At 38.2% G+C, this 25,958-nt stretch overlaps 1 protein-coding gene across 1 annotated transcript in view; it reads right to left on the reverse strand.

The window, feature by feature from the left end:
- Positions 1 to 18,920: 18,920 nt before the first annotated feature.
- The window catches only part of cdh2 (cadherin 2, type 1, N-cadherin (neuronal)), a 55,717-nt gene continuing 48,679 nt past the window's right edge, over positions 18,921 to 25,958 (reverse strand). The window contains exons 15-16 of the mRNA XM_041992911.1: positions 21,781 to 21,945; positions 18,921 to 19,171 (exon numbers count right to left, since the gene is read on the reverse strand). Of these exons, the coding sequence (XP_041848845.1) occupies positions 18,965 to 19,171; positions 21,781 to 21,945 (372 nt within the window). The 3' untranslated portion in view covers positions 18,921 to 18,964. The remainder of the gene's footprint in view (positions 19,172 to 21,780; positions 21,946 to 25,958) is intronic.

Consider the following 25,958-nt stretch of genomic DNA (forward strand, 5'->3'; position numbering starts at 1 on the left):
GTCATAAATGAGAGACCATTGCATTTAAAAAAGCAACTATTCTGGCCCTAAAAATTTACCTTTCTCTAGTCGTAACAAATTGTTATTGTATAAAACCAATAAGGCAGTGATAATTGCTCTCATAAAGTGTTATTCTAACTGAAAGCTGCATAGAATTGAAAAGCCCTCGTCTTATGTTAATCTTCTCTAGTGTTAAGTGTCACTTGTGTTTTGGATATCCAAGTCTGTTGCTGGGCTTAACTTGGGTAGAAAACAAAAAAAACAATCAAACAAAAACATTATGTATGCTGCAAAAAATGTTTTATTAAAGTTGCAGTCTGATGCTAGTGTGTCCAGATGCAGCAGTGGTATGTGATGTTTTGGTTGTTAGACCAGCCCAATCACACAATAAGTGATATTAATTCATTAATATTTCTACTGTCATAACTTAAGAAGCTTAAAGCACACATATGCAGAAAATATCAGTTTTATCATAGAATAGAATTTAACTTAGGATCTTTTCTAAGTCCATATTAAAGAATCTATTGAATATCTGCAGAATATGAAAGATATATCTTTGAGAAAAATGTTGGTTGTGTAAATCTATAGATATAGTCACACAAGAACATACTCAGAGGACACTTATGTGTCAGATTCTATTTCTACTCTGTTCCCTCAATGTACAATTAAAGCATCACCAAGGAGCAGTGCGCCCCAATTATATTTCTCCAAATGTTCCAACATTGCTGCAGTATGCACTCCTCTCCCACTCTTCTTCTGAGTTTGGGTGACAGGCATTTGAAATACCTTGTCTGTAGAGCTTTTCACAGTGCCCCAGATCCATCATTGCAGGGCCATTGAGGCTCATTGTGTGCACCCATTAACTGTATCTGTGGTGGACCCTTACAAAGAGCCAGTTTGAAGAGGGTCACTGGTGCATGGTCTCCAGCTGTCATAAATCTGTTGCAGACCAGAGCTGAACGTCCCTTGTGCTCAACTATCAGCACTCTAATCACTCGTACCACTTCTTGGGTGGGATGGAAGGGAGCAAGTGTGTGCTTGATGGGGGTTGGGGGCATAGAAGAAGAAGAAGAAGGTGACAGGGTGTATAAAGCATTATTAATTTGTTTCCAAGCTGAGAGACCAATGAGCTCTAACTGATCATCCAGCTTTGTGTCTTTTGTATAAAGGCCAACTAGTTGTTATTGTACATTTCCTTTCTCAAGATATTATTATTAATAATTGTCTTTTTTCCCACACAGGTACAGTGTTAATGTCCATATAAATAAAATATAGACATTGCACAAGTGATGATCAAATTCATTCCCTTGCTTGCTTTTGAAAGAATCTCATTGTTCCTCATTATTGAAGTGGGTTGGTGTCTCCTCACCTCTGTGCTCACCTGCTTTTAGAGAAAACTGCAATATTAATGACCCTATAAAGAAGAAAGTCATTTTCTATAACAAGGTTCATGTTTTGATTAGCTCTTTAAAGTTTAATGTTTCAACTAGACTGTCATGTGGTTGAAACAAGAGTCAACAACATTATATGATTGTTTAAATCACTTGTAATATAAAATTCTGTAAATAAGTATGCTGGTTAATGTATTCATTACAATAAACAGTGAGTGCACTTTATTAACCCTTTAAAGACCAGGAATGGGGTGACAAGTGTCATTTTGCCTTGCTGCGATGGATTGCGTTTTAAAGACACATTATATAATTTTCTGACCTTAAAACTCTGCATTCCAGACTCGTTTGATGGCATAGTGACATCTATCAAGCTCATTTCTGGAATCGTTGCTGCCCAGCAGCGTCCTGAGGCTGACTATACAACCTTTTCCTCTGGTATGCTGCATGACATTGCAGCCGAGTTTCGCTTCACATGCCTGCAAATGGATATAAACACACAGGCCGTTTTGACTGACAAAATGACATTATCAGAAAGAAGAAGGGAAAAAGAAAAGAGAGAAAGGAACAAAGCAAGAGTCAAGATAAGACTGTCTTTTGCTGGCTGGAGAGAGCTCACAGTGTAGTTAGGATGTCAGATGTCTGATCAGGTCTGAAGGTTCATGTTTGTACAACAGTCATAAATTGTTTGTTAGCTGAATGTGTCTCTCTGCACTCTAACTGCTGAGCAGCATTGAGCATCACCATGCAGGTACAAGTATCCCATTAATTTGCATCCAACACTCTGGGAATGGTTAATTCCCTCATGCTGTAGAACATTGTCTGAAATTCGTTATTTTGAGAAAGCTAAGCAGGGTTTATACAGATTCTTTAACACCATGCATAGAGCAGTTTGTCCTCAGATTAGCATATATATATATATATATATATTTTTTTTTTTTTTTTTTTTTTTTTTGCCTGCTCACCACCCCCAGCTTAGTGGGCACCTTGGTTTGAGCATCTCCCACTGGAGTCTGTGGGTGTCCTCTCATGCAAAAGCAGCTCCTACTGGTCTTCCAACTGCATTCTACCCACACATCCAAAGGTTTCCCTCTGTTCACCAATCAGTTCCTGTGAATCCTGGCAGTCATTACAGTGTCTGAAACACAAAAGAAATGTGTCTACCTTAATACTGTCCCTGGGTGCTCAGAGATGCAGAGCTGCTATTGGCACAAAAAGAAGAGTGGCTCTGCAAAAGCCCCAATCCTCCTCTTTCCTTCACACAGTGAATGATCAAACCTCAGAGGAAGATTCAAGTCAAGTGTTTGGAAGCCAGTTGCTTTTTTTTCCTTCCAAACACTGCAGGGTTACTGGTGAAATGCAGCCAGTAATATTCTCACATCAATTACACCATTCAGATAATAGACTACGTGTAGTGCTTGATGTCCAGTCATGCTTTTTATGATGCTGTAAAACGGTATATAAATGCTTTATAAATACATTAACTTTTAAAGATTGTTTATAACTATTAAGAAATAACACAATGATAATAACCTGAGAAATAATTCCCTCTAATTGTTATAAAATAACAGCAGTTTTTTGGTTTTGTTAATATAAACAATAAAAAGCAAGTTACTGTATGTGTTGCATCAGAGGACTCTATTCTGCGTTGGTATTTTTCTTTCTAATTTTGGTGATTTTGTTGTTCCTTGTTGACAGTCTATGTCTCCTAATGATCACTGTGTAATATCTCTTTGTTTAATTTGGCCTGTTTCCAGGTTCTTTATTTCACCTCAACTTTATTTGGCATTATAGTAAGAAATATGACCTGCTTACATTTTCAGCACAAGGGCTATATTAATCCTATTAATACTTCAAGATCAGCATGGTGGCATCATTAGTAAATGGACTAAAAATACAGGATTACCTAATGAGAACTTCTTTGTTGTATCGTGGCTAATGCTCAGAACCTTACAAAACCAACATTGTTGCTCTCTGTAGAGCAAGTCATTCTCCTTGACATGCAGCCTTTGAGAATAAGCCTACTACATGACACATTTTTTATTTATGTGTATTTGAAATGTCAAGCTGTGTCACAAAATAGCCTATTTTTGAACTGCTGAAGCAAAGGAGGAAAAAAAAACAACATACAAAATAACAGGTTTTGTGAAATGAAAATAATTTCTTGCTCCATGGCACGCTGGGTTGTGTTCTAATTTGTCCTAAAAGAACTGATTATAATCATCAAGCAGTGAAAATTTAAGACTTAATTAAAATCTGTTGGAATGTCTGTATTGTTTCAACAATATAAGTTTTAATATTAACATGTGATGTCAAAGAAGTGTGTCTCCGTTCAGTGTAGAATTAACCACTCAAAGCTACTATTTAAAAAATGCCTTAAGCTAATGCATTTGTGATGTAACCACCTACTTGCATGTTCTCATAACAAGTGTGAGGTAATACACCAGAGAAAGCCCTATCAGATATTCATCTGAGGTCATTTCCAAAGTGTAAACATACTATAACTGTTGTCCTTGATGACTTTGTGCCCAGATGCCCCGCAATGATAGATGGCCAGTGATTCACCTGTGTGTTATTCAACACTTCTTCGAGTGTGTTCATCTGCTGCCGGGATTAAAATTCTGCTGAGGTCCTGCTTCTTCTGTGTGCCCGAACAAAAAAGCAGCCGCTCTGCTAAATATTAAATACATATGCAAACAAGCAGGCATGCAAATAAAAAGATAAAGAAATGCATTCATGCCGACCTGTTGGATGTTGTTGGGTAGATATTGCCAAATAGCTTATGCATACAATGCATACAATGTCCAAAACAGAGTAGTTAAAGGAATTTCACTGTATGCATTCAGCTGGGGATAAAATTCTCCATGCTGTGTTGTACAATAGCTGATTTTACAGCTAGTGGAGATACTGTCAAAAGAGATTAGACGTGTAATCCCTTTTCAGACTCTTAAAAGTAAATACACTAAACATACTCATTTCTCTGCTGGAAATATTAAACAAACAGAAGATATCATTCAAGCTGTGATATTTGTTTTAACTTTTTTTTCTTCATTGGGGGGGTTAGCAAATTGACATGACATGAGTAAAAAGTAAAACATTTATTAATGTATTAGTGCTGATTTATCCTCTGACAAAAATCAGCACTCAACTTATTTGAAGACAGCAGCTGTGCAGTAAATTTAGTTTGACTTATTTAAACAAAGTTTTTCCAAAGACAGAGCCAGAAATAGACAGTATGTATAGGGAATATAAAGCTGACGTCACACATTGGTTTGTTTAGGAACTATTGCCAGACCATGACAGACCCTGAACTCTAATTTCAGAATAGTGTTTTTATTTTTGTACTTCCGGTGTAGGAACAACCTCTCAGTTCATTTTCAGATCTAATACAAAAATGTTGAATATGTTTGTCTACTTTGTGTAGAAAAAAAAAACATGCTCTATATGAAAGCCCATTATGAATATTAAAATCAATCTTAAAATCCACATAATATGACTATAAAATAAAATATATAAAATCATTGCTACATAAATTTGGAAGTGTAAGAGTTTATTTACTTAAATATATTTGCTAGACAACAGAAGATCAGACCGGCTTGTTTATTGGCGTTTCTTAAACTGAAATCCAGGTACTTTCAGTAAGATCCATTATCTGTATCTCGTTCTCCTTTTTCTTATTAAAAAAATTAATGTTTTAGTCTATGAAGATCAAATCTAACCAGGCTACAATAGTTGTACTTCATAGGAAAGCGTTTCTCAGGATGTCACAAAGCTTAATTTACTTTTTCATTCTCTATTGTATGCTGACACAGTCCACAGTTTCGATGTATTTGACATATTTTGATAAATAATACAGTTCTCTTCCCACGCAATGATAAAAACTAACCATAGCTCGACTCAACTGTGCATGTAACCATACTGACTGCCTTACTTACCACAGTCAGAGTGCTCTTGGTTTAAAGAATGAGGGAGAAATTCTGATTGGGGAGCAAAGTTAACAACTACTCTGACTAGAAAACAGTGACGCACATTTTAAATATCTGAACCAGTTCAAACCTAAGAAAATATCATAACTGTTCAAACAAACACTTTATATATCAAATTGTACATGTTATGCATCAGAAACCTTGTCACTATTTTCTCAAATGAAGAACATATGGGTTGATACATGTTATTGCACGCATGGTGACTGCCTGTTGTATCCTTGTGATGATCAGCTGTCACTCACAGTTCAGCTGGTCTAATCCCAAAGAGATAGTAAAAAGGGGAACGCACAGATACTGACCATTTTCAAAAGCTGTTCAAAGTTATGCTCAGCAGTGAGCTATCCAACAAATCTGATACTGCTTTATCAGCAGAAGGCCTCACTTGGCAACCAGTATGCATGCAATGATGCATGGCAACAAGGACGTTCTTCAGTTAAGAACATAGAAACAAAGTAAACAACGTAGTTTAACTCCCCTGACAAATATCTCACTGATTCTCCAAACCGACAGCACTCTCACTGCTGACTACCGCAGGTAAGACGCTGACTTCTCAGAAGAACTTCACACAAACCTACTTAAAAAAAAAAAAAAATCCTGAAATGTCCTTTTAAGTTTGTGAGTTTGCTTTCTTTTCTTCCTCTACAGCTGAATGCTTACATACGGGCAAGTTAAAAAGATATTTGATGTTTTATAAGAGAACATTTTCCTTCCGCTCTGCAGTTTTTCTTGTTTTTTAAGAAAGAAATAATAAAATATTAGCGACATCTTTCCCCCAGGCTTTTAGTTGAAATGTGGCAGATATAAAGCTACATTTGGTTTGAAAAGCTGTGCAGTGGCATGTCTGGGTTTCAAAATGACACCAGCAAAAGTTAAAAAAAAAAAAAAAAACCTACTGCTGAAACCCAGAGCAGTACAATGCAACTAAACTACAGGACCTGTCACACTTGTAACAGAACGGACAGAAAAACACAGAGATATGAGTAAAAGAGAGATTCAGGTGAAGCATCGAGTCATCTTTTATGTATTCTTGGCTGTGATTGATCGCAGCGTCATTCCATTAGCAGTCTTCAGATCAAGATGCCAGCATAAGGTTATTCTCTACATTATTCTGCAGCGCTCTTCGTTGACATGGTGGCATTGTCCTCTGCTTCGAATTCTGAAATCTTTTTTATTCAGCTTGACTAATTTAGATTTTTTTACTATATAATGATGCTGAGTTCGTTTGAAAGGCTTTTTTGCATATGAATGTTTAATGACTCTCACCCAGCCAACTATAAACCAAGGAATTATTGGCTTTGCTCAGCCAGTTCATGACTAATGTGTCTTAATGACGTCTCTATGGCTTCTATTTAAGACACTAATGGGCAGTAACAGATCTCAAACTGTGGTGTGTTATATCAAATTAATTGCTGATCGCTGCCTTGTGTGGAACCAGTGTCTCCAGCATAGGACACCTTGTTATGGTTGTATTTTCCTTTCAGCGTGTCCGAAGCAAAGATGTATCAGGCTGTGAAGCTTTATTTACATACAGGCCGATATGTACTGACATTTTCAGCTTCAGTGATATTAGAATTAGAAAAAGAGCTACATTAACAAAAACTGGCATAACTGTGTTGTCAATAGGTGGTGATAATGAGCTGAAATTGTTACACTCTGTACTAATGGCAGACATATTTTTCATGTAATTAAAATGAATTTGAGTTACTGTTACAGCACTGGGTGTCTAATTGAACAGGGGACTGTGGATGTAAAAGCATCCAGGAGGCAACATATCTTTTCCCAATGTCAATGATTTAGACTTAAACTTATTACAAGGTGAAAAAAAATATACACTTATGTTAATTTAATTCAACAATACTTCATGATTTGGCCCAGTATTTGGTAACAGACCCTGCTGGCACATCTTCATCTACTGGACTGCATCGCTCTGTTCATACACACCTCAGAAACAACATAATTGGGCACACTGAAATGACTGTTTCTTTCTTATGTGCATTGTTATTTTTTGTATGCATGGCCAAAACCACTTCCAGGATGCTGCACGTGCTGATAATAAAGTTGTTTCAGATGTCTGAGTTCTGTGTTTGAGGGTTTAAAACCATAAAGATGATTTATTTGTCTTGGCAAGCACATATTTCTGCTTGTTTATAAACTGAAGAGTTTATAGGCCTCTTAGTTTTGGCACTTCTGTCCTCATTTGTCTCTCCATTATACTTTGTATTTTATTTTTTTTTTTTTTACAGATTAACTTGTGTCTATGCTGCAGAAGGAAACATTAAAACAAAACCTGTGTGTGTAGACACTTTAAAATAGGACCTAGCTGACACTGCTTCATAACCCAGCTCATAAAGTGCATAAAGTTGCTGTTTATACATCTAAGATGAAGTCAATTAAACTCTACTCCACAGAGTTTATGTTTGCAAACTATTGTCTGGCAAGTTTCTACATTTACTTTATTCATAACACCGTTGCTTAGACTCTTTAACATTTAATTCAGAAATGCAAAGGGTAAGAAGTTTACATAGAAAAAGTTTGCCCATCTTGGTGTCAGTCCCATCATGTCACATAGGCCTAATATCAATTTTTCAGAACCTCTTGGTGCTAGACTGTAATACAACAGGCAGGCCTATCCTGCAGCATTGTTTCACAACAACTGGGGTTAATGTGATGAAATAGTACATGTGTGTAGTTTGTCACAAAACTCCAACCAGTCCTGGTGTCTGGCCCTAACCAGTAGCCAATAAAGAGCAATAGAGAGAGAGAAAATAAAAGTGATGTCACACAGGACTTACGGATGCTAAACGTGGTCTCCAGGTAGCAACAACAATGATGTTACATATTTCACTGCTACATCTTCTGCCTCTTAGGGATGTTAGCCAACATTTCCTCCGGTTTCAAATATTCCTGCAGTTGGCACATCACACTATCTGTGTCAAAGAACCTTGTGCATATATCACAGACATTACAGGCTGTGACAACACAGCACTGTTTGATGCTCTGAGGAATGAAAACAGGCTGGCCTTTAAATGGTTTGAAAAAAAAAAACATCTGAAGACAATGTCATGGCTTTAGAAGTTTCTGACAGCCTGATTGACATCATTTCAGCCAAGTAGATGTAAACCTGTCAGTGTAATTTAAAACTTACATTCAAATTCAATGCACACAAAAAGAGAAAAAAAATAATAAAAAGAAATTATATCTTTTTTGGCTCACCTTTTGGGTAGATGTCATCAAAATAGAGAGGTGACCTTTGAGGACTGTACAAATAAATGTTTGAATTGGGCAGACTTAAAAATCCCTCACCTTTCGGCAAAATTCTCCATTTTGAATCCAAAATAGGTGACCTAGGTGAATCATGTAGATCGGGTGAAAAAAAATATATTTTGGGAGGGGGTGGGGGGTTATGGATGGGACATGGAGTAAATGGTTTTATTAGGTTTATAGGTTTTATAAACAAGAGCAATGCGGAGCCATAGTGAGCTTCAAACGTGAGCGCTGCCTGAAGGGAACCTTGAATTCAACAAGATTTTCCCTATTAGCGCTACAGCATTGAAATATTAGCATGAATGTGGGGAAGAATGCTGCTACCTGATTAGTTTGTGCTGACCCTTGCAAGCTGACCCCAAAGGCAGATGATGGATTTGGTTTGGACTTGGGCAGGTGCTGAGGGTACCGGCTTGAGGGGCTAAAGAAAACTTTGACAGACGCAAGCTAACATTAGATTACACTTGCTAGCTACATTATAGAATCTAAGTCAGCAAATTAACATTAGGTTACGTGAGTGAATTTTCATATTTTCCCTGTTATATGTCAGAGGACATGATATTTATATCAAATAAGTAATGTTAGTCAGTGGAAGGTAAAAAACTGGTGTGGATGCTGGGCATTCATACTATTTTGCTGCTTTTCTTTATGTTACTTATTCACCTACTATATTGTAACTGTAAATACATTTGCCTTTCAATCTTAAATTCAACTATATATGTAGGACTAATTTTATGGGTGAAACAATTTACAGTTTTAGTCTGTGGGTTAGGGTAGGTCTGTGCTTCTCTGAACTTATGAAACACTCCTGTTCTGCACTTGGCATAAATGTGTTTCTTTAAATCAGATTTTTCAAGTGAACAGATATCTGTATAACGTCTGAACTAACTGTGAACAACCACCGTTCTATCAATTAAGCTATGTGAACCCTAATACTACATTATATTACCAGAATGAGTGTGTTAGAGAAAGATGCTGTGGTGGTCAAACAATTGGGTGCAGGTATCAAGTGCAGGTGGAACTGGTCTTGGCTCAGGCAAAGTCACAGTGAAAGGACAAGAGCTGTCATTTCATGTGTCAGATGTGTTAGAAACTTTTATATACATCATACTGGCCTGTAACTCTGCTTGACTTTTCTTGAAGTGCACCAGATTGATGATTTTAAATATAAAATGTCCAAATTTTCTTCCAGTGGAGCATGCCCAAGGATCCACCTACAGGTGGTTGTATCCTTTTCACTTTTTTCACCCCTGACCCATTTTCATGTCTGATTGTGAGCTGTCCATGGTGTTCCCTGACTCTTGCCTGTTCGATGTAAGAGGAAATGTACATCTTGTATCCTTCCTCACGTTTACTTCTACGAGCAGAGCTCCCAGTTTGAACAAGCTGATGAACATCAGTAATTGATATCTTGAAGGCATCTTGTATAAAAACTTGCCATCTTGCCAGCTAGTGCCAGACTGGAAGTTTATAAGTGTACACTTGGGAGCGGAAGTAGAATCTTCTGCGGACCTGTGCATTGAACCCATTGCTTAAATATTCTCCAGCCCCCTGCAACCCTGAATTGGACTAAATGGTATAAAAACTGAATGCATGTTTAAATTGGTAGTTCATGAGCTGTAAAATTAAGTAGAAAATTTTCCAATTTAATAATTTTTGTTAAGAATTCTTTCTGTCTTTCAGTCTGCTATGATATGCCAATTTGAACTGAGAGGATGGTGCCTCATGCTATATACAGTATAGGATGTGCAGCATCCCTGCATCCCTGCACAGAGGGAAGTTGCAAAATCTAATGTGTGTTGACTGTCTCCATAAATGGAAAAACTGCTACTCCAAGCCTGAAATTGGTCTGCAATTCTTCTTTTGCACACACATCATCTTGCCACAACTTGGTGCAAAAAGGGCTAATTAATCGGGGGGAAAAAATACAAAGAATCTTGTAAAGATGCCAACAAAACTGTCTCCTGCATTCACAGTAGAACAAGGCTGATGTTAACATAATCTGAAAAGTTGCAAAGCACATGTTCTAAGACTGCCATTCAAAGAAAGCACACACAACAAAGTTTACAGTCACACACGCAAACAGAAATTTTATTTTCAGTAGGAATATCTGCTGCTCTGATGGAACTAAAATGCATCTCTTTAGGCATAAAGACTTTAAAAATAAGCTGTATGCAGGGCAAAAATTGCCATCTAAATTGTGAAGCATGGCAGTGGATGCATTATGTTGTGGGGACACGTAACTGCAAGTATGTGTAGGGAACTTCAATAAAAACTGTGTGTATATATGAATTAAGGCTAACAAAAATAACATGTTAACAGCGGTAATTTATTCATGTACTTAATTGCGTTAAAATTTTTACCCCCTTGTAACACATGTGCAGCATGACAGGCCCAACACATCCTCCATTTCTCTGTGATGACGGTGGAGCGTAGAGGTGAGACAAGATGAGCCAGCCAGCTCTTTGGATGGATTTGAAAATAAAAAGATTCATTGATGGAACAATCTAATGGGCGTCACCCCCATGGGGGATGAGAGTGTTTTAACACCCACGCTTCTCCCAGTGAAAGGGTTCAACACCTGCACTTTTCCAGCTTTTTTAAAATTGCAACAGTTTTGCACAAAGATGGCTGCTCTAGTGGGTCTACGGTCCTCTGTGTCTGCGCTGCCCCCTTCCTCTCCTATTGTGAATAATGACAGCTGATCAGCTTTTCTGTCACAAGTACACTCTTTTGTTGCATTTGTTAATCGTGCAGCTGAGGAGGAAACTAGCAGTTCATGTATTGTTTTTAGCAAGACCCTTTTGAAGTAGTTGACTGATGGTGGAAAGAATTTATTCTTCAGCTATGCTACCATTTTTTTTAGTTAGTTAATACTAAGTCTTTGTAAGCAGTGGCTTGCTTTTTTTGTTGATACAATACTGTAAAACAGGCATAATTCAGGCATAGTAGTGAATCAAGATTAATTAATTTGGATGCTGTGATTAATCTGATTTAAAAAAAATGTAATGATGTGACAGCCCTAATATAAATGCAACCTTTTAAGGAATGAGCAAAGTTAAAGTGCCACTGTTAAAGCCTGAGCACACCTTCAAATATTTGACTATACAGCTTAAAGACAACAAAGTCAAGCTATTGGAGTGGCCATTACAAAGCCATGACCTCAATCCAATTGAAAATATGTGGTCAAACCTGAAAAAGCATGTGCAAGCAAGAAGTCTTGAAAACCTGATTAAGTTAGATCAGTTCTGGCAGAAGAAATGGACCAAAGAGAGAAATTTGTGGAATGCCAACTAAAATGTTTGACCCTGTGTTAAACAATTTCAAGGCAATACTACCAACTATCATTGAAGTGCATGTATACTTCTAACTTACAGTGAGTTTGAGGAAAGTAATTTAGGGTGGAAAAGTTCTTCTACAATTATGCTGACTTTTCACATTCTGTAAACAAAGTAAACTCTGGGTCAATTATAGCATATATATATACATATATATATATATATATATATATAATTTTTTTTAGTTTCAACATTCAGTATATTGTATTCTTATTATTCTTAAACCACATGTAAAATTTAAATACCTGTTTGGCTGTGGTTGCAGATAATCTTGCAGAATCTAGAGGCTGATCGATATACAGTCCAAACGTAGTGGCATTATGAAATTTCCAAGGTTGTAATGATTTCAGCTGTAATGGCATTCTGCACATCCACCTCATCACTGAAGGAGCATCTGGTCTGTCTGTTTACCCATAATACAATTCTTCCATGAAATAAACAAGTTCACTGAGAGTCATTTAACTGCTTTGGCTAAATATCCTTCTTTGGACTTCAAGTAAATCCTTTTCTGTTTCATGTGGTAAAAATACTCGTGTGGAAGAGCAAAAGAAAGGGAACATAAATATGCATTTTGAATCTAGACTCTAAAGGATGCTGTTAAATGTTTAAAAGTGTGGAGCAGCCCGTTTCTCCATTGTAGCAGTTGTTAGGAGGTTATTATAGCTGTAATAAAAGACAGAACTGCATTTCAGGGATGCAACCTAAGAAAGCCATTTAGCTCTATAATGAGCAGTCTGTTTACCAACATAAATCAACCTCTCTGAGGATTTCCTCAAGACCAGCAATAACTAGATGTATGTGTGTTTTTTTTTTTTTATCTCAGCTGCCCACAAGAGACGTGTAAATCAACCAAGACCTTGGGTTAGCAATAGCGAACAATATGAAAACCCTGAGATCTCCCTCAAGATAAATTCATGTTTGGACTTTGATTCCAGAGGTACATCGCTTGTAAAAATAAATAAATAAATAAACAACTTTCTGTGATGTTTACACTGTAAGCCTCCGTGCTTTTTAAGCATCTCTTCACTTAGAATTGAGGGTAAAGGGTCAAAGCAACAGAAGCAGGTATTTGTAAAAACTGCCTGAGGAGGAGTTAGCAGAGAGTAAAAACCCATTTAACATCATGCAGGCTAAGCGTCAGTCTGCTCTACACCTTTTAAAGGTAACTGAGGGAATTTTTTATGTGCATGAAATACCAGTTTGAGCTACATTCTACATGGGTTTCTTTTTCTAATTGCAATTAAAGGAGGTAAAATGATTAAAGGGAACTTATTATAGCTGTTTGACATGTCAGACGTGACTAATGATTGTCAGATGCAGCTTTAATGTGCTATAATTCAATAAATAACTGACATTTTACAGATGTCAGACAAATAATCGCGCTATTAAAATGTATTTGAACTGAGGCGCACCCTTATATTACATCTTTGACAACGAGTGAGTAAAAACTGATGTCCTTTAGACTGACGTGCTCTGGAGTTTTGTTCTTGACTGTGTTAGCTTGTCACTCTAGCACTCAGCTAGAAGAGCTAACTACAACAGAGTCAGTAGACAGGAAAGTCTGGCCTACCCAGTTGCCTCTTTTCTCCTCCGTATAGAGTGTATTATAACAACCATGCTGTACAATCGGCAGCACATTGATCTCCGGGCAATCTATCCTTTAGCACATTTATGAACCACTGATTGTGGTAGTCCCTCACTACCACCAGCAACACAAGACTGAAGTAACTGGTTTGTGCTTATTGGAAGAAAATATCCTGTTATTTGTCTGAATTTAGCTAAGGGAATTACAGCCTTAATAGCAATAGGGTGATGAGATGTCAAGTGCTTAAAAGCATGAATAAATCTAAAGGTTCTCTGGGGATTCTTTGTTCGCCACTTTTTCTTTGCTGACCTTCTTTCTCGTTACATTTTTGCACGTTCTGTTTCGCAGAAGATCAGAAATATCCAAAGAAATTTTCTGGAGTGAGTAGCTGCTTATTTGCAACTGCTCCTTCTAGTTGTTTTACATTGTTGATAAAAAAAAAAGAAAAAATTGAGTGTGCGTATGTGTGTGAGAGAGAATAAGGTGCTCTGTGTGTTGTTTAATGTACACTTGGTCCATGATTACATGTCCTCTGTAGAGCACATCAAGCATTCATGCAAGAGAAACCACAGTGAGATGAGAAATGCTTCCACACGCTCACAAGCAGTAGAAAGTGACATTGAACGCTCACATACAAGCTGAAAATCTCATGCTCAAGACGATAAGCATCTTATGAAAGAAACAGCGTTCATCATTTTCGTCTCGCCCTCCCATCTCCCCCTTCCCCTCTCCAGCTCTGTGACCACGGTGTCACGGCTGTGTGAGGATGGAGAATAATGGCGGGACAGGGCCTGATAAACGAGAGTTGATGAATCAGTGTTGCTAACAGAAGGAGAACAATATCTGCTGAAACAGAGGGTGAGCCATTGGAGAGATACCTGCCTGCAGTCAGTACAAATGAAAGGAGTTAAATAGCAAAGAAAAAAAAAAGCTAGAACACAAGAGAAGGTCCCCCTTTCATTCTATGTGAGAGAGGAAAAACATACAAACAGATCTAATATTACATTTAGAGGACAACTGTGTAGAAATCAAATTGATTGATTTTACACGAGTGACTGGGTCTATACACAAATGCATTTAAGAGTGCATGTGCCCCAGTGTGCACTCTCTGTCAGCCAGACTACTTACTTATTCATTCGAAGGTAGCATGCAGGGGCTGGGAAACCATATGAAATATGCTCTTGCTGCTCAGGGCCAGAAATTTCTATCGATAGCCTGGGTAGCATCCATCTTCCCAAAGTCCACCAAAGGTCAGACACAGCATAACTCAGAGGCTGGTTTGCATTGGATTCTAGTCTGTATTCTGCATGTTTACTGACAATCCCCCCGTGGAGGCTGGGTGGCTCTGTGACACTTGCTCAGCCATCCACACACACTCTGGGGAGCTGAGGGTGGCTGTCTTGTAAATCTGCTATGGTGAGGAGGTGCTGGTAGAAGCATTGTTTCACAGTCAATAAAAGTGGCCCTGGGGTGTTTGTAAGAACTGCAATCTGCAGCCATTTTCCAAGCAGAACATCTCTGCAGTACTGGGAATAAGTCGTATTTTTCCACATAATTTCGAGTTAATAATTTAAATAAAACCTAAAATAATAATCTGTCCGGCCCATAATGGGAAAAAGATATGAAGTCACTGGAATGCAATGTGCATGAGAGCTAGATTTTACTCCAGGAGAGATCAACAAAGCTCACAGAGCGAGCCTGCAACTGATAACATATTCATTACTTATCGCTTTGTATCACTAAGGTGTTTACATTTTTTAATGTGCAGTTTGTATGTAAAAGCCATTAACAGAAACTGGCAGAAGAAACCAGTGACATCCCCATCCAACTTAATTAGTTCAGCAAATAATTATCTGCTTATTAAAATTCCCTTGCATTACTATTTTTATCCATTTGTCAGCTAGCTAAAATGTGCAAATGAGACACTGTTTTGAGCAATTATTTCCCCGAACCTCACGGCACCATATGGCAAATAGATGACAGAAAAATTCTTCTCACACAATAGTCATTAATTACTGCTCAGTCTGTCAATTTCAATGATTATAATCCTCAAAACACTGTATATTGTCCTTTGATTTTCTGTGTAATGTATTCAAGAAGTGCTCCCAACTGAAGCAGCTTCTTTTCATTGCAGTATTAGTCATACGCGTCTATAAATGGCAGAGATGTATGTTTTTGGTGTGGATATTGAAGGAGCTGTGCAGCAGCCGCCTTTATGTCCTGGGCTGTCTTAGATTGCTAGTGTACCTTCAGGGATAATCCATGTTGTGAAATTGAAGAAGGGTGCTAGAATATCAATCCCTTTCCCCCATCCCACTGAGGGTAAAAAAAAAAATTGGTTGATTTGAACTCATTGGAGCAATATGAACATCAAGATGACAATACAACAGGGTGGGAGATCCTGCAGACCGGTTAAAGCTATAGGGAGGACGTAGTTTTACTGTGATGAAAGCATGATGTTGTACACCTTTTGTGTTAAAATTAGATGAGCCATTTGAACATTGGCTACACCATGCCTCCTTCTTTCTTTAGGAATTAATACTTGTAAAGTTTACAAACTGAAATGTGTTTAATTCATATAAGGCCCAATAATAAAAATTAAGTCAAAGTTAGTCATAAACTTAATTGTTGGATCTCTACTTTCTCATCCAAATTCTAAATTCAAAGTATTCCTTTAAAGATTCAAAACCTGCATAAAGTAGGTCCTGCTTTGAGGAACATTTTGGACACTTCTGAGCAACAAAAAGAATTTGATGAAGCCCTTTTAAAATACTGAGTCACTAAACACATCTGTGCCAACTCAAGATCAAAGCAGGGAAAGTAGTTAGCCAAAGGGCAACCCTGCTTTGAGGACAGCAGAAACAAAAGAAAAGACATGAAATCAAACAGTTTGGTTTAAACAACCTCAAAGTGAAAGGAAGTGATTTGGCTAGGCAAATCTGATTCAGCCGCAGTTGAAACAACACCTCGAGGTCAGACAGTTTGCTGTTTAACATTAAATCTGCCTCAGCACTAACAATTCATGTTGTTTCTGGCAAACCGAGTGCAGAGCTATGCTTGCACTGAGATAAGTGCTGCATACTAGACAAGGTCATTTGAAAACAAGACTGTGTGAGTGACTCCTTGGATCACAAAGCAGCACGGACTGCATGAGAACTATGGGTGTTCTTACAAAGTACAGGATGAGAACCTGATTAGCAAGCACCAGCTACAATGATTACACAAGCTGAAAAACAAAAGGCAGGTACGGTTCAATGGTTAATCTCAAATGGAAATTCATTATGTCCTGGGTGAGAACTACGAAACCAAACTTGCTCTTGTCTAATTTGGTTGAATTAATAACCCATGTCCACATCTATTCAACTGGATAAATGATGGCTCTGTAAATTGCAAGGAGAAGAGGAAAGAGAAAGGAGAGGCAGGTGAAAGCTAAGCAGGTGAGGCTCATCAACCATTGCTGCGATCCTCTGACAGCTGAACAGATAGCGACTGCTGTTTCTGCCACCACATACAACACACTCACAGTCATTCTTGTTTTCCTCTTGCCAAATGTTCCCGGAGAGGGGAGACACAGTCCTTTAAGAGGCCGTGTTAGGAAGAGTTGTCCTGTCTTGAGGTCAAGTCCAATCTCAATGTACAGTACTCAACAGAACAAATCCCCGACAGCAAGCAGGTGCTGGATGGATTCAGGCGTTCTATAAGCTTTTGCCCTTGACTTGGCTTTGAAATGTAGGAAATGTTGCCATCTTGAGTTTATTGTTTTTGTTTTTACACCCTTAAGCCACAAAACTTATCTGGAGACTTACACAGGCCTTGGGTATTTTACTTATGTGCAATCTTTGCAAACAAATAAGAGTATAAGTGAATGATTTATTCTTCCTTGTGGTAAAATATTCTACAATAAAATAAGTCTTTATGCATGAAGCTATTTTTATCTGAGATAAATTACACAATCTGCAATGTGATTAATTCTCTGCAGTAATGCCGGGTATAAAGAAATAAAGAAACAGGGGGTTAGCTCCAAAATTAGCTTTTTATTTCGATTGTTGGGGTCAGAGTTGTATAATTTGTGTTCCAGTACACATGGTTATCCACAAGGCTTATGTCCAAAATCTTTTCTGGTCTTAAAGCTGATTCAGTCATTAATGCGTGTCATCCCACCCCACTCCCCACCCCCACCCTTTTTGGTACAAATTCAAACAGTTGTGCTGACAAGATCACTATTTCTCCTTTTTTTTAATCAATGTGTTTTTATTTATTTTTTTTTATACAAAAAAACTCTTAACTTCTACACATGTAATGTCACCCAGATTTTTTTTTCACTTTGTAAATAAATTTGGGAAAGAACTTTTTTTTTTTTTTTTCACTTTTGTTGTCATGAAAAGATAAAAACATGCAAAAAACTTGAATTTGTAGTCCAAATTATACATTTACAAGTTTGGAACTTTTTGCACTTCTTCATAATACTACATCAAAAAGAAAAGGAAGAAAGAAAAAAAACATTATGTACACACATCTTTTTACAGTGAAGTAAAACTTGAAAAATATCAGATGATGACTAAGGCAAATGAAGTGTACATAGATTAGACCAAAACTGTTTTTTGTTGTTCCTGTAAAATACTACATCACTTCAAAAAAAGGGGGGTGGGGGGAGAAAAAAAAGGGGAAAAAAATGCTACAAAAGTATGATTCATAACTCCCTTTATTTGCAACCAGCTGCATAATTTTATTTTTTTAGTGAGAAAGTCTACAAGTCTAGCATACTGTACAGTGCTGCTCTTAACTGTTTTTACTTCCCAAACAAGCCAACAGATGTTCCTTCATTTCTTCGTCTTTGTGATTTATTTAAATAATCTTCAACAAACAGGAGCATTGTGTAACCAAAAGGAAAAAAAAAAGAAATAATTAAGCATGTTGAAGCATACCAGAGTGTAACATACTTTGTTTGAAATCACTCCAAAAGTCAGTACCATTAAAGCCTTGAACATAAAACTAATCATTTAGATCCAAAAAAATGTACAAAAAGGCACATTATATCCCAGTGCTTCTGTACTGTGAAATTCAAGTGTAACTGAGCGCATTCAATACCGACAATCTGAGTGGGAACAGCCCACCAGTGTTCCCTCCTACATCCTCCATATCTGGACCACAGCCTATGCTTAAGCTTTCAACAAGCATATGTATGCGTAGACTACAACAATAAGCCTAGGTTGGTTGTTTTGAAAAAAAATTCTGAATTAATGCTTTTTTGTTTGTTTTTTTTTTCTGTATCTTTTCAGTCACAGTTCTATCATTCTCTCGGGGAATATCAGAAGCTGTCCGTGTCCTTCAACAAGAAAACTTTTTTTTTTTTTTTTTAAATTTATCTTTTTTTTTTTACCCTTCAAGGTCTGGCTGTTTGTCCTAGTCGTCACTTCCACCGTACATGTCCGCCAGTTTTCTAAAGCGCGGGCCCCAGTCGTTGAGATAATCGTAGTCCTGGTCGCCCCCACTGCTGGATGAGTTGAGCGAGCTCAGGGAGCCGGCTGTAGAGCCGCTGCCCTCGTAATCGAACACTAGCAGGGAGTCGTAGGGAGGAGCAGTGGGGTCATTGTCTGCTGCCTTCAGTCCCTGTGCACAAGGAAATAAAATCATGGTTAGATGAAAGGATTAAGCCACGTGTGCACTCTGCACACCAAAACTGTTTCATTCCCAACTGCTGCTTCATATAAACATGCTAATCTATCCTAAATCCTGCCAGTGGGTCTCACTCCACTTGTTCAGAAAATCTCATTCTTGTCCAGATTAATCAGGCTTTAATGTTCCTGCAAGTTTCCTCTGTGCTTCAGTTGGAATCCTCCTGATGTTTCTAGGATGTTGGATTATCTGCTGATCAAAAGCCAAGACTGAGTATGACTGGTAGCATCGCCTCCTCCCTCACTGACCCTGTGACAGAGCACCTGCCTTGTCTTGCACAGGCAGTGTAACCAATAGTTTATCATCTGCCATCTAATTCCTTTAAAATTTCATATCTATCCAACTGCCATGTAAACCAAAGACATAAGCATTGAACTTAGTCCAGGGCATGTGTGTTTGCTACGCATGCGTGTGTATATGTGTCATCTTGAGGCTCGTGCTACTAGCGAGGGTGTTTATAGATTGCGCTTGACATTCCCAGAAATCCTCATAGCATCAAGAGAGGTCCTTATGGATTGTTATTGATTTTCAGCCTCATTCCCTAACAGGACTTGGGAGACTTGATGGATTGCTAATCTAGGAGTTGAGTTGTGCTTTAGAGTTGAGATGTGCTTTGGCCACAAACCACTTCTGGATCTGGGCCTGGTTGCTGCCTCTTTTCGCTACGACTGAGAACACCCAACAAATAATAAATGAATTAAAAGAAGTAGAGCAAAAACAGAGAAATGAGACCTCAGCTCATCAGGAATTTGTCAAAGATTTATAGTTTCCTCTGTGCTGCCCACTGTAGTGCTGAGATGCTCTCAAATAAAAAGATGGATTGAATTAAAATGCCTGGGCACTTAGCCATTATTTCCCACTTGTTAGCTTTCGTTTAGTATTTGTTCAAAGCTGCGGTGCTGATAATTTTGTGGGAAATATGACAGATGGATCGTTCATTGCAATTACAACCGTATTAGCTCTGCTGGTAAGTGGTCTCTCTGTATACAACTAAAGCCCCACTCACTATTTCATATAGCTAGTCAATCACAAAACTCTGTCTTATTATTTCATTAAATCTGGTTCATCCACTTTAGTGGAAATTACCACAAATCTTAAATGTGAAATGACATCCTGTTCTCACTTTCTGGAGCCTCTGTCCCACACATAACAAAGAGATGTGTAATCAAAGCCACTGCTATCTCTATTCACAGACAACTCTATCAGGGCTGAAAGGAGCCACTGTGCAAAACAATGAATGAAATCACCATTTCTTTGTCTCCTGTGCTACTGTGCCCACCTGTGAACAACAGAGGTCGTGTTAAGTTGGTGCTAATGTATTTAATGTTACCCCCCTCTGTGAGAACAGACCAGGCGATGACTAATGGGCCTTTGTTTGTCCGGCTGAGGGGTTAAAGTCCTTGTGCTAAACCTATGCCTTTTTTTTTTGTGTTTTTTCCCCTCTAATTTAATTAGAGCCCCAAGCTCTGGGGGAATGTGCACAATTCAGGATGGAGCTGAGACATGCTCCCCTCCCCCAATCCCCTCCGTCACCCCGCTCTTCTGGCAGCGAGCCCTATCAGTTAGGTCAGATTCCAGCTCAATGCGTCTGCTGAAGTTACCATGACTGAGCTTTAGCAGCGGTCAAATATAGGACTACAAACAGATCAACACCCGCCTGGTTCCAGTGAGCTTTTTCTGGGTCAGGATGCTCAGAAACCCCTTAAAAGGTCTTGTGAGCACATTAAAACGAGATGTAGAAACAAGCCGGATAAAGGATGTTGCATGCTGTCAAACCGCAAAATATAAAATTTCACCGTGTATCAGCTGTTACGACAAGTGAATTAGGTGTATTCACGAGTTACGGTAAGAGAAGACGAATGGTGCCCGGGTAAAGAGATCGTGGGGAGATAGATGGAAGAGCAGCAGAGCCGAAAGAGCTAGCTCTAATCTAAAAACATGGGCGCCATCCAAAAACTTAGAGCGAACTCCATTTGTAATGCTGTGAAACTCTTGTCTGTTGGAGCTTGTGAAAAATATATGACTGCTCTTTTCATTTTACATTCTCCCTTCATGCTGGAGTCAATGATGGCCTCAGGCAAATGAGGCCACTCTGAGCAGTGCATGCTGACAGAAAGCCAATGTACTGCTTCTCTCATCTCCCATTTCTATGCTGACACATCTCTATCGCCACTTTGGCAGAAAGTGAGGAGGAAAACAATTATATCCAAGTGAGTTAGCATCATGCACGTTTTGGATTTTATTTAAGTCAGAGTGGGTGTATGTTAAATTAGAAAAGTTTCTTAGTCTCTGTTGGGAAAAAATGAAAACAATTCTGATAACTGATTGAATTCAAAGTATCTTTTTTCCCACAATAAGGCAGTCAACCCTCCTCGATGCTCAGTCATTTGAGCCAAATAGTTGATTTAGAAACAAATTTATTATAAGAAACTCATTCAACTTGAAAATGAAATTCAAGCCTTCTGACTACACTGATTTTTTTCCATTTCGGCTCTTTCCCTTGGATCAGATTTCACCGTATAGCAAAGCGTCAGATTAGATACCTCGTTGATGAAATCTCCGATGTCTCCAGGATGGGGTGCTGCTGACCTCATGGGATACTGTGGCTCAGGGTGGAGGGGTCGCTCGTCTAGACGACGGATTCCCACCGGCTTGATGGCATCAGGCTCTATCGTGTCTGGCTGCTGGAGCTGACTCAGGTCATAATCCTGGGGAACACATAGACAGATGGGACTTAGCAGAGCAGCGTGACAAGACCCCAAACTGAGTGTGATTATTTAAATAGGTAAACATATCCTTAGCTGTAAAGTGGAAGAAGTAGTTCAACTCAGGGGAAGGATGATTTTAAATTTTAAACATAGCAAGGAGAGTTAAGGGAATATGAGGGAAACTTTAATCTTCTTGTCTGTGAAGCACAAACCCAGGGACAACTTCACACATACAGGGAGTGGGAGCTGAGAGAGTCTAAGCTGAGGACCACATTGAACACTGTAAAGTGTCTGTACTTGTGCTGTGTGCTGCAGGAAGGATGTGCAGGCGACTTTTGCTCTAATCAATGCCCAGACACGGGATGGTGGATATACATAAGCCATTGCTAATCCTATTAACATTACCAAGGCAACCTAAATGGCTCGCAGTTTGTGCAAAGTCATGGGCAGGGAAAGAAGGGGAGGAAGAGTGAGGAGAAAAAAAAGGGAGTTAGGAAGAGAGAAAGGAGATGCAGTAAGGAGCAGTACAGCAGAAGTGAATGGCTGGATGGTATCAGGGTGACAGCAGATATGATAGAGATAATAACATTTAAGAATCAGACTGTGTCTAATAAGCGTGTATGATTGATTGTCTCTCTTTAAGAGATTTTCTGTAATCCATCCATCTCTAATATCCCACTTCAAAATTGTCTTTGCTCCACTGCACATCTACCTTCACACTTTAACACTCCCAGGAAATAAAAGAAAACAATGTTAAGATGCAAAAATTAACATGAGAATGCATGAAAACCCTGGGACAATGCTAAACAACCCAAACACAAAGACACACTTTACACTAAATACAGATATACTAATTATTTATTTAATTTCATGGTGAGTAACAAATTGTTGAAGCTAGCTGCAGAAATGGCCATCACAAATCAAGTGACAATAATAACAAAATTGTCTGATTAGTTATTTGAGTAGTATACAACCATAACTCATAACCGTTGGATTGATCTGTTTACGGCATATGAGCAGCTGACTCAAACTAACAAAAGTGTCATTTACATCATCATCATCTCCAGTTTTGTAGGTTGACGTGCACTCTTATGATCATTGTCTAATTACATCTGTTTCTTCTGACATAATTCAGAAAATAATTTAATTTTATGTAACCTCAGAAGATAATTAGTGCTATCAGCTGTTAATCTTCCTGTGCTAACTGTTAATATTCTGCTACTGCATTTGGATGAGGATTTATTGGAAATTTAAACATTGATTTAGTTAAAATAATGTTTAAAAGCTCCAGGAATGTAAATAAAATGAATGATCCATTTATCTGGTGGTCAAAAATGCTTGATTTGCAGATGCAAAAAGCACAGTGCTTTATGTGGCTATATGCGTGTACCTGATTCTGATTATACAGATCCACCACTATACCATATAAGCAGCAACTTATTATATATATGTGTAATGTGTGTGTATATATATATATATATATATATATATATATGCCAATAAACAGCCCATATTTATGAGGAGTATTTTAAGCTATTAGGCCTGCTGCTACTAAAATGGTGGCAATAAATAAACTGAAGGATACACAGTAAAACTTTGTCATGCCATCAAAACCAACAATCTGCTGTGAGAAAGTTAATCATCTCAGGCTGTGAAGTTCACTACAATTTAACTGACGATCAAATGAATAATTGTAATTAGCAATTTAATATATATATTTTTTCTGTTCATCTTATGTCTGTTAGTTTTAGATTAGCCGTGTTAGCTCCTTTAACTGCCACCCCTCTGATGCATATCTGATAAATGACCTCTTCTATGCTTTTGGGCTCTCTCTCTTTTATTTAATGCCATGATGGTTGACTTTGTAACTGAATGCATGATATTCGTGGCATCAGTGAAAGCTCCACTGATGTTCCACATCTTTCACTTTTAAGTGAAGCACCTTGATGTGATTAAACTATTGTCTAAGAGGATGCAAACTGTGGAAAATAACCTTAAACTCACTAATTGAAATAGAGCATTTTTGTTAGGTTTAACTTAAATGTTTAAATACATAAAAACACATTTGAGTTAAGCAAAATTAGTTCAAATGATTGTGATCACAATACAATTTGACAAGTTACAAACATGATGCTTATTAAAATTTCAAGGCTAAATGGTTGCCAGATGTGTTCTATTTGGTTTAGTTTAATAAGTTTGGACATTATTTATATTGGGAATAATTCAACTCGAGTCAGGCTAAAGGTTTACTCTAAGTACAGCAACACCCTTTTCATTTAGCCCTCAACGAGGGGATTAAGATGCATATTTGCCTCCTTTTTTAACTATTCCAAAAATGTAGGATGTAGTCTTAGTAATTACTTCCTTTGGGGCATTTTTTCTTTTTGGGCAACTTAATAATCGAAAGTGCAAAAAACAACTCCTGTGATGTAATAGTACGTTATGAGCCTTTGAGATCTCATTTGACATGTTGAGTTTGCCTCTTTATTTGTAGTGACAAAAAAATTTGCAGAACAGGTTAGATTTGTTTTACTTTCTGCATGAGATTGAAAAAAACAAATCAAAACCTTTTTCAAAGAATACCTCCAGGGCCAGACTGTCAAAGGTAAATATGAATCGAATAATTCTGAGGCCATTTTGTGAAGCAGATGACACATCTCAGAGTTGCATCTCTTTTCTTTTCTTTTTTTTTTAAGGGAAATCTGTGCACAGCCACTTCTCAATTTACCATTATTCTGCATTATTTTTCCCATGTTCAAGGGGAGCGCAAGCTCATCGGCTGTCTGCCTCTGATGAAATGAGGGTATCACAAACCAATACAAACCCAGGCAATGACAGCAGCGACTAAAATCATACACTCTGAGAGCACCCATTGGTCTGACACTTCAATTTCCTTCCCGGTGGGAGATAGGGAGAACAGAGGTAGGTATTATAAAGACCACATCACCAGGAAAGTCTGGTCCATTTTTTACCCGACTCGGACTCTGGATACGATTTGGCAGACAAGGCCATTTTCTCCTGGTGCCCTGCCCTTCTCTGCGCCATTCAAAATGGAAGCTTGTTTTTCCCTCAATAAATTGCTGCTGCTGCTCGTTTGCCTTGAGAGGTGTTATATCATGCAACAGTTTGCTTTCCAACATGTTCTGGTCCACAGGTTTCTGCTTTTTATGTGTGAGACTGGGGATGTTAACACACAAATGGGTGCTCTCCCTCCTGCCTAATCACTGGCAGATGTGTAATGGCTTCCCAGTCATATTGTTACCTTAGACGGGGCTTCATTATTGTGCCACAGCATATGTCTATCTCTACATGACATCAGCTCACCAATTACAAGTCTCGGAGACTAATTTGTCACTGTGCTGGGTCAGACTGGGGTCTCCTGCACATTTCTGCTATTCCTAAACCACCAAAGCACTTCATCCAGCAGCATGAAGGTAGCCCATCCTGCATATTACTGCTTTTTTCATGAAATTATTCTATTCTGCTAACAAGGGGTTATTAGGACAATTGAATTCTGTGTGCCTGATCAGTGCAGGAGGACACAATGATGGGACATTATTGATGCCTGTGGCACTGCCTTTCTTTTGTCTGTGTGTGCATTAGGGCCGTGAGGCAGGAAACAGTTCCAGTTGAGGAAACATTTCCAATATTTCTAAAACCAATTGGATCAAAATGTGCTCGCCTTATTGATTCCAGCTTTTGATTTCCAGCTTCCTTCGAGTGGACAAAAAAAAACAAAAAAAAACACCAACTTAAATTTTCAATAAAAATCTTACTCTTCACTGTGAATGAGTGAGAGATATATCTCGAACAGTATTATAAGCAGGACCGACAGTAGAAAGAAACATTGGAAATATATGTACCCCTAGGGAAAGAAAAAAAAATTAACTGGTCCTCTTTGTCCTCATGTTGCTTCAGTCAAACTGCTTTCATGCTGCATAGATGTGACCTGAATAATCCTCTGTGACAAAGACCACACACTCGCCTTTTGTCACCTCTTCAAAAGGCACTAT

Source organism: Melanotaenia boesemani, chromosome 8, assembly GCF_017639745.1.
Source record: "Melanotaenia boesemani isolate fMelBoe1 chromosome 8, fMelBoe1.pri, whole genome shotgun sequence".
In the NCBI taxonomy this organism is placed as follows: domain Eukaryota; kingdom Metazoa; phylum Chordata; class Actinopteri; order Atheriniformes; family Melanotaeniidae; genus Melanotaenia; species Melanotaenia boesemani.